This window comes from Anabrus simplex, chromosome 9 (assembly GCF_040414725.1).
Source record: "Anabrus simplex isolate iqAnaSimp1 chromosome 9, ASM4041472v1, whole genome shotgun sequence".
Classification (NCBI taxonomy): domain Eukaryota; kingdom Metazoa; phylum Arthropoda; class Insecta; order Orthoptera; family Tettigoniidae; genus Anabrus; species Anabrus simplex.
In genome coordinates, this window is record NC_090273.1 from 68579074 (window position 1) to 68588842 (window position 9769).

The following is a 9769-nucleotide window of genomic DNA, read 5'->3' on the forward strand; positions in this document are numbered from 1 at the left end:
CAAACGCTACTGCTGGAAAACATTATTTTTATGGAATTGCAAATTTAAAATATGACTACAGTAAAGCCACTCGGCTTTCTTCTTTTCCTTTAATTCTTTAAATAACACAATGTGGCAACGTCATATTAACTTGACCAACTCATTATTGAAATAACAGGAAAGTTTGTCTTGTAGCAGCGATTGTATAGTTGGGGACAAATCATGACGACCTCGCCTCACACCACTACTTTCCAGCGGCAGCTCTGTGTCTATTAGCGACTTACAGGATTTACTACCTCTACTGCAGCCAGAGTTGCCAAATCGGCTACAGCACTCTACATGAAGAAAGGGTAAATACTACAGAGAATGAGGAAGAAAGTGGTTTGGCAGCCTCTCCAAAACAAACAAGGATCACTTAGAACTCGTTAACTCAGCAGGGTGCAGGGTGTGATTGACTACTGGCTTTCAGCTCGCTTCCAGGAACTGAGGTCGTCATGTTTTGTCCCCATCTATATCGCTTTGGCAGTGGTGGCTGTTCTTAAAGGGAGTGGGGTTACGTGCCCTCCCCGCCCCCCACCCTTCCCACACAGGTTCGAATCCGACTAGGTCCGGTATTATTTGAAGGTGCTCAAGTATATAATCGTCGTATCTGTAAATTTACTGGCGCGTAAAAGAACTCCTCCAAAACAAAACTCCGGGACTTTGGCGTCTCCGAAAACCGTAAATGTTCAGCGGCGCCTCAAGAAGTAGGAATTTATCAATTGATTATATTTATTTATTTAGTTAGTTCCTCTCTAGTCTGTGTGGCCCCCTCAGTTCATACGTCACGAGCCGGCACTGGCGTACCGCTTACGACATGAGATATACTGTATTGTACTGGTGTACAGTCGGCCTTAGAAGTAACAGACATGAAAGTAACGAGAACGCCCGCTCGTAGAAACAGGTGGGGACAATGGCAGGAGGGTACTCGGAATGAGGAGATGCAGGCTAATTTAGCGACAGATGAAGCTGTACGGATAAACCGGTCATGTGAGGTGAGTGACTCTGCCATGGAGGGTAAGAGGAGTAGAGGGAGACCAAGGCGATGATGGTTAGGCCAGGCCACAGAGCTAGTTACATATAGAGGATTGTGGCAGCGTTTAGTAAACCCAGTCTCTAATAATTTAAAGTTAAGAGGTGTATAACTAAACGAAACCACAAAGCTAGTTACTGGTAGAGGATTGTGGAGGCGTTTAGAAAATGCACAGAGGTTTGGAGACTGAAGGTGGTTGTATGTATCTGATATTACTCAAAGACGAATTCAAAAGTTACTTCCCAGATCTGAACACAATTATTTACGACTGTGTAAGAAATCGTTTTGTATTCATTTTTAACCGAAAGTTAGTGGTGGAAGAAGTTGAGGAAGAATTGGCAGAGCTTAAAAGTGATAGGAACTTGAAGTTAAAACTCTAAGGAGATGATTTGGGCAAATTCTGTTCTTCCTTTCCAGAAGACTTCCCACATGTCACTAACCGGCTCTTGTAGTTTTGTTGCGGTGTTCGAACACATATTCTAGCGGAGCAGCATTTTCTTTGATGACCAAAATCAAAACTGTCAAATGTGGCAGTTGAAGAAATGTGTGCGAATCCACCCTATATTCGTCCAAACATAAAAGTAATTTGTAAGACTCGCCATGCACGACTGAAATTATTTGTTTACTTTCCTCCTCTTAAAATTGTATATGGCCTAAATATGCTTCTTGTTTTATTGTTTTATTCAATTTATGAAGGGTGCACAAGCAGCTTATTAATGTGTGGGATACTTTCATTTGCTGCCTGCTGTCAATTTTTATGGATACAGTACTTTTGCATCCATCTCTTGCTGCAGGCCAGAGCAAAGTGTAGCTTCCACCGAAGTCTCGGCCTCATCCATGGTTGCGACAATATGGAAGCTGCTGGGGTAAGGACATTAGAGCACAGCCAGTGTGTCTTGAGAGTTATGAAAGGTGTTGCTCAAAGGGTTAGTCGTGCTGCAATAGTAGTTTCTAGTTCAGTGAGGAAAGCCATGGCAAACTACCTCACTCCTCATCTTGTCTAGTACGCCTCATTTTGGTGCTGCCATTGGTTTTTATGGTTTTCCTATAACTGCATAGCCTTTGGTGGTGCTATCTGAGAATCCAACCAGCCTCTGAGCTGATGACCTAACAGACAGACAGACTTTCATTTGTGGAGTAATGTATAGCACAAAAGTTTAGAATTCTGTAAGAAGTCGCGCCATGGAAAAATTTTGAAAGCACTGATGAAATTAAACCTACAACCTGTTTTCCAGTCAGCCCCCATCTTGCGGCGAGGATGGGAATTGTGCCGGCTGCCGAAGCCTGTCGCACTCCTCTGGGGAAATCATTAATGACTGACAGATGAAGTGATAGTGGAGAGTGTTGCTGGAATGAAAGATGAAAGGGAAAACCGGAGTACGCGGAGAATAACCTGTCCCGCCTCCGCTTTGCCCAGCACAAGTCTCACATGGAGTGAACGGGATTTGAACCACAGAGCCCAGCAGTGTGAGACCGACACGCTGCCACCTGAGCCACGGAGTCTACCTCTTGAAGGCACTGATATGCTGTGTAATATGTCTTTCTTGTCTGTACACTCAACCGAACAAACATTGGCCGGCAATGAAATATTTAATTTTATACATTCTCTAAACTGAGGATATCCGTAACTGTGAATAGCCGGTGACCGAAGAGATGATACTTGGAATCCTGCACAATTGTTCACCCTATTTCAAACAAGACAATTTTGAAAGAAGGTGATCTTCTGGAATGGACAATCTTTGTATGGTTGCAGTTGTGCCGACTTTGGTGTGGGCAAGACGTTTACTGCCCCCCCCCCCCCCCCACCGCAAAAATGATCTTAGAGGGGAAGAGTGCCATTCTCCCACCCCCTCCCACACAGATCTTCTCCTAGATGTTAAGTCCCTTTCAAACGTGGAGTTTGATAGTCTTCGGAGGCTGCTAAGGCATTGAATCTGCAGAAGGTGGTGAAAGGTTTTATATCAAGAAATGAGAGAACTACATTTCCCAATGTTCAAGCGGTGGAGCTTTTCACGTTTCATATCATGAAATGCATAATACACAGTAATAGGACATTTATTTTGTTATTTGCTTTACGTTGCACCGATACAGAGAGGTCTTATGGCGACGATGGGATAGGAAAGGCCTAGGAGTTGGAAGGAAGCGGCCGTGACCTTAATTAAGGTACAGCCCCAGAATTTGCCTGGTGTGAAAATGGGATACCAAGGAAAACCGTCTTGAGGGATGCCGACAGTGGGATTCGAACCCACTATCTCCCGGATGCAAGCTACAGCCGCGCGCCTCTAACCGCACGGCCAACTCGCTCGGTAGGATATTTATTAAGAAAATGTATTCATGAAGCAAGTTTTAATTTTTTTTTACTTGTGATTATTTGTATAGCTTCGTTCATGAAACATTCCTTCAAAATATTCACTGCATTTATGAATCAAGTTCTACTTTCCGTTTACTTGTGTATATTCTTGAAAACTCCGTACATAGAACTCGTGCAAATATATATTTCAGAAACAAGCTCTATTACTGTTCTGTTTTTTTTTTCGTTTGCTTGCTTGCTTGTTTGTTTGTTTGTTTGTTTGTTTGTTTGTCCAACCCTTGTCCGTTTCTCTACGAGGTCGGGTATGAGGTGAGATGAATCTGTCGTGGCGGATTTTTATGACCGGATGCCCTTCCTGACCTCAACCTCATCAGAGGAGTTAATGAAATGAAATGAATGACGTGATATATGATAATAGGAAGGGAGAGGGTGAAACCCAGTGCCGGCACATAGCCTACTCCTCTCGCTCAAGGTCTGCTAAAGGCTTAACGTCTCCATCCGACGGACGATTCACCATCAACAGCCTCATTTGCCCTCACTCCATATGAGCACTGCGGAGGGGTTTGGAATTGAATCCAGCCTTTTGGTACGCATTCTAGTGATTAGAAATTGCATATCACCACCTCGCCTACCCTGCAGGCCAACATTCTGATGGTGACATTTTTTTGACCAATGGGACTCGAACCGGCTTACCACAGTTTACGAATATTTTTATTATATAGGATTCTTTGCAATAATAGGTGTTCCTCATTTAACATGACAATATTCATGTTAATTATGCCCCCCTCATAATTACCCAATACAGTTGAGTTTACATACTGTGTAACTTGCTTGTCCTGTGTGTAATAATTGTCATGATGTCAATTAATATTTATAAGAAAACAAAAGAGGTATCTGTCTGAAGCAAAGTAAAGGGGCAAAATACTGAGAAAGAAAATTTTAGACCAGTCTTTTCTTCGATTTACCAAGCTTAAACCTATTTCGTACCGGCCAAGACATGAATTTGGAATACATCCATGAAAGAACACTTGAAGAGAATAGTCTATTCACCACGTGGTTAAGCGATGAAATAATAGGTAGTGTAGTCTATTACATAAAGAGAACTTACATGTTGGACACACTTCTTGAGCTTGCCGCTGTCCTGGAACTACTGTCCTGCTCCCTGGTCCACAGTCCACACCGCACCGAGACCCACACAGCAGCGTTGCCATCTCGTCGACTCTATTTCCATCTTCATGCCTTTTGTTTGTTCGCTATTTGTGTGACGTCCCGAGGTGAATGAATCTTCCCTAGCGCTCTTAACTATGAGGGTAGCGGCTCTTTTCATTGTTTACTGTTTCAAGTACTAGACATAACGTCCACTTCTTTTGTTATCCCTCGTTCTCCGTCACCATCTTCGTGTCATAGCTATAGTTATTCTCTTACCATTTAATTTGTCTTAACTTCTTGGGTACATTGACCCGCTTCTTCTCTGAATGGTCACTATACTGGACTTCGGTTCAGATTCCCCTGGGTTCGATTCCCCGCTGGCTCAGCTCTAGCTCGGGGGCTGGGTATTTGTGTTCGTGTTAATACACATCTTCACAAACATAAAACATTTCACACTTGTAACGGTGATCGCGAATTAGAAGTAGGAGGGGGTAATATATGCATCAAAACTTTATAAAATGCTACAAAATGGTAAGTTTTTTTATGCTCTGTGGGAGAATTTCGACTGAGAGATAAAGGTTGACAGTTTAACAGCTTAAGAGCAGTAATGGTTTTTTTAATTCAATAGTGTACAATAAAACTTTAAATAATAATAATGTTATTTGCTTTATATCCCTCAGCTACTTTTACGCTTTTCGAAGACGCCGAGGTGCTGGAGTTCTTTTACGTGCCAGTAAATCTACCGACACGAGGCTGACCTATTTGAACACCTTCAAATATCACCGGACTTAGCCAGGATCGAACCAGCCAAGTTGGGGTCAGAAGGCCAGCACCTCAACCGTTTGAGCCACTCAGCCTGGCCATTAAAACTTTCCCCAAAGGAACAATATTACAGATGTATTACGATTAAATATAAGTATCGCGTGATTATACAATTAAAAATAATTTAGTATTTGACTACACACTAAGAAACTAATAGACACTAAAGAGACTGCCAGAATGATGAATGCGCGCGGCAAATGGGTGAATCATACCTCAGTGTCCATGAAGTTGGCAAAAATAAATAAATAAATAAATAAATAAATAAATAAATAAATAAATAAATAAATAAATAAATAAATAAATAAATAAATAAATATCCCTGCTACCCTTCCTCACAGGACATGCAAAGTCTCCACTACTTGCTGTGGCGCTATACAAATCGGTTAGCTGGGACGAACGATATTTTGTGCGCATTTCCGCTTACAATTTTGTTATAATACAGTAGAACCTCGCTTAACCGAAATGTTCTGGCAAAATTGTATTTTAATGTTTTGTTTTTACCCTCTCGTGCTTAGCCGTTGATATTAGTAATTCCCTTGCTATAATTGCTCAGAGCTACTAGGCAAACCCTAGTTTTATATTTCGACTTATCCCAGAATGCACGTGTAGCATGAAACAAAGGCGTTTTTTACTCTCTAGTTCGTTCCATGATACATTTTTTCCTTGAACAAGCAGCAATTATTATTATTATTATTATTATTATTATTATTATTATTATTGTATTATTCGTCATGAAGATTATACAGACGACTCCGGCCTTGACAATAGCAGTTCTGAGAATCGAGTTACAGCAGATGATTGATTTCATGCATTGGAGTTAAAATTGAATTCGAATGTTTATTAAAATACAGTACCACACGCTTTAATTACAGTACTGTAATAAAATTACTGCATACAGTATTCAGTTCATTAGTAAACCAAAAATTGTTTCATTATTTCAAGATTGCTTCCCGCTTGTTGAACAAAGCAATGAATCTACCCCAGCTGATGATTTAATGGTGGCGCGACAGCGCTGCAGCAAGAAAATTCAGAAGAAAATCACTGATTTTATACAATGAGTGGCATTTTGTAAACATTTCAATGTTAACATACAGTTTATGCACTTTTATTTCGACATTTAACTTCCGAAAATATTTACCATGTGTCATCCGGAAAAACGCGTCAACCGAACTGGCTCCGCCCCCTTTATTTCGGATAAACGGGGTTTTACTGTAAATAAAGAAAATAAAGTAAAGAATTAGCTAATAAGACAACAGGGCTTGTACAGTCATCTGGTGGTGGAGCTTTTCACATTTAGTATCATGAAATAATTCCTAGTCTCAGCCGGCAAAACTGTAATGTTTTCTCCACAAAGTGAGGGGGCATCTCCCCCCCCCCCCCAATAACTGCCGCTACTGTTTCACATTACAAATCCACCACATAAACACGCATTAGTGAATACATCCCTCTACATAGGGTTGGCGTCCAGAAAGGCATCCGGCCGTACAAATGTGCTAAATCCGTGCAAAATGCCGACATCAGGAAACTGGAAAATGGCCAGGAAGAAGTTGGGTCACATTCCGATGTCGAGTAACGTACCAAGAAGAAGGATTTGGCCAACCACACAAATAAGTTGCGGTACCGACGTAAAGAATTGCACAGCATAGGCGCCGGCAGAATTACAGTAAATTATATACATTCAGTGGGGTGCAGTTCGAGGCGGTGTGAGCTGGGAGTAGGGTTGCCAGGCGTCCCGTATTATACAGGATTTCCCGTATTAGAAGGTCTGAAATTCTGTCCCGTTTTAAAAGCATACGGGCAGGGGCGTAACGTTAGGGCCTGCAATGCAGGCGGGCCCGGGCCTTTAACCCGCCGTTACTCGCATGGTGAGCGCGGCGCTCACCTTCGTACTATATTGCTTCTTGTTGGAATGTTACAAGACCTTCACCTTTGAAACTCCCTGTACCTTTCTAACAGATTGTTATGAAGGGGATGTGCCAGTCACTTTCATTATCTTTGAAAACAAACACCCGCAATTCATTATTAGGCACAGTAGTGTATGTTTGGTGAGCGGTGCGCTCAGTAGCGAGTAATTGTGCTACTTACATTTCGCGCTTCGTAATAAGTCAGGGTTTGTTTCATGCTTGTGTTTAATGTGAAATCTTTATACTGTGACTGTTGTTAGACAATATATACAAGTTACAATGCCATCCGCTAATCAGATACTTTCGTGGTTGGCTGAAACGGAGGAAAAAGCTCTTGAACAACGAAACTGAAAGTAATGAAACAGATGAGGTTTACGAAAATGATCATAACTGTGTTTGAGAGTGTCTGCAAGTTTTGTGAAGGAGAGGAAATTTCGTTTATTGAATTCTGTGAGATCAGTTTAAATGGCTTGTTTTACAGCTAGATGCCCTTCCTGGCGCCAACCTTAGTTGAGGTGCTAATAAAGATGAAATAAATTATGGTGAATGAAGTTGGCTAAATAGGTGAAAGGAATCGGCTGTAGTTTATGAATAGAATCTGCCCCGGCATTTGCCTGGACGCGTTAACAGAAAACTATTCTCAAGACAGCTAACGGTGGGGATCGAACTCGCGCGTCTCCCAAATGTAGAGCTTGCCTCCATAGCCATTCCACTCGGCCGTGTTCCTAAATAAATAACTATCTCAAATTGACATATTAAAAATACCTCCAACTTTATATGGGCATATTATAGCCTTTAAACGTAAAGGTGAGCGCTCCGCTCACTAGCGAGTAACGACGCACGTAAAGACCTAGCGAGTAGTGCCGGGTTAAGGGGCCCCGCGGTCTACTCGCGAAAAATAATATATATCTAGCCTAATGTCAGTCTGCATGGAAATGATCAGGGCGATTTTGTAGAATCAGTAGGAATAGCTCATTCTTTTTCTTTATAATTTGCACGCAGAGGAATCGCCACTTGATAGCATCTAGCAGCAGTTTACTATGTTGAGCGTAACACAGCAGAGCTGTTTCTCGCGACACGCTCTTCAGAAAAGGCCTACATCAAATTATTTAAAAATAATTACAGCAATGAAAATCAATACTAGAATATCACATTTGAGTTACAAAATGATATTTTCTTGCTGTGTAGTGCACCCGAGATCGTACAACCTGTGACAATAAAGTTCCCTGAATAGTCCTGTACTATCAACATAGATGAACAATGAAATGAAATGTCGTATGGCTTTTAGTGCCGGGATATCCCAGGACGGGTTCGGCTCGCCAGGTGCAGGTCTTTCTATTTGACACACGTAGGTGACCTGCGCGTCGTGATGAGGATGAAATGATGATGAAGACAACACATACACCCAGCCCCCGTGCCATTGGAATTAACCAATTAAGGTTAAAATCCCCGACCCGGCCGGGAATCGAACCCGGGACCCTCTGAACCGAAGGCCAGTACGCTGACCGTTCAGCCAACGAGTAGGACATAGATGAACAATGCACGACAGTGACCTTACTGTCCTTCGAAATAGTCCCCTACCATAACTAAACACTGCTGAAATCGGCGATACATGTCCTGAAAACTTTGCAAGAAGGCTTCCTTTGGGGATGGTGTTCAAAAGCCTCGTCACGTTTCGTTGGATGTCAGGAATATCGTCAAATCTCTTTCCTTTCAAAACGAGTTTGATGCGTGACTTTTCGGCTCTGACCTTTTTTCCAACCAGGGGATCCCGGAGAACGCCATTCCATCCTTTGCCGTTTCGTTTTAGGGTCGTACCTGAGACACCAGATTTCATCCTCAGTGACAATGCAGTTCAAGAAATTTGGTGTCGCATCCGCCGTTTCGACAAAATCCTGTGAAGCCTCTAAACGTGCCTGCTTCTGATCGTGTGATGCGGCACAAGACGAGAACACGTTTTCCTCTTCCCTAAATTCTGGGTAACGATTTGTCGCACGAATTCACGGTTAATCTGTAGTTCATCCACTGTCGTGCGCACAGTTAATCGCCGATCGTCCGTGATTAATGTCCTCACCTTCTCAATGTTTTAGTCACTGACGGCGGTCGCCGGTCTTCCACTACCGGGGTTGTCAGAAACACTTCCCCGACCTCCTCGAAAACGGGCGAACCACTCGTACACACACTTCAAGGACAGTGCTTGATCTTCATAAACACGTACCAGCTTCGGATGCGTTTCTTTCGGTGTCTTGCCAAGCTTAAAACAAAATGTACATTCATCCTTTGGTCGTTCATGTTCCTGTTCGCAGTTCAGAACCAACGCACTAAACACGCACTGTGTAAAAAACAGGTCTTACACGGCACACATACGATGCTCAACTGAACAACGTTGGGAGCAGGTGGTCAAAACCTGCTGCTACGCAGGTGCAGCGTTGTGTGTCGCCAGTGTTGCCGGATTGACCGTTCTGACTTCATCCACCGAACTTTATTGTCACAGGTTGTATTATCGCACAACATTGTAGAAAATTTGACGGT

General features: G+C 42.5%; 1 protein-coding gene across 4 annotated transcripts in view; it reads right to left on the reverse strand.

The window, feature by feature from the left end:
- Positions 1-4541, reverse strand: part of Ndg (Nidogen) — a 224135-nt gene extending 219594 nt beyond the window's left edge. For all 4 annotated transcript variants that reach the window (XM_067153764.2, XM_067153761.2, XM_067153763.2 and 1 more), the window contains exon 1: positions 4471-4541. In XM_067153764.2, the coding sequence (XP_067009865.1) occupies positions 4471-4472 (2 nt within the window). In that variant the 5' untranslated portion in view covers positions 4473-4541. The remainder of the gene's footprint in view (positions 1-4470) is intronic.
- Between the last annotated feature and the right edge of the window lie 5228 nt (positions 4542-9769).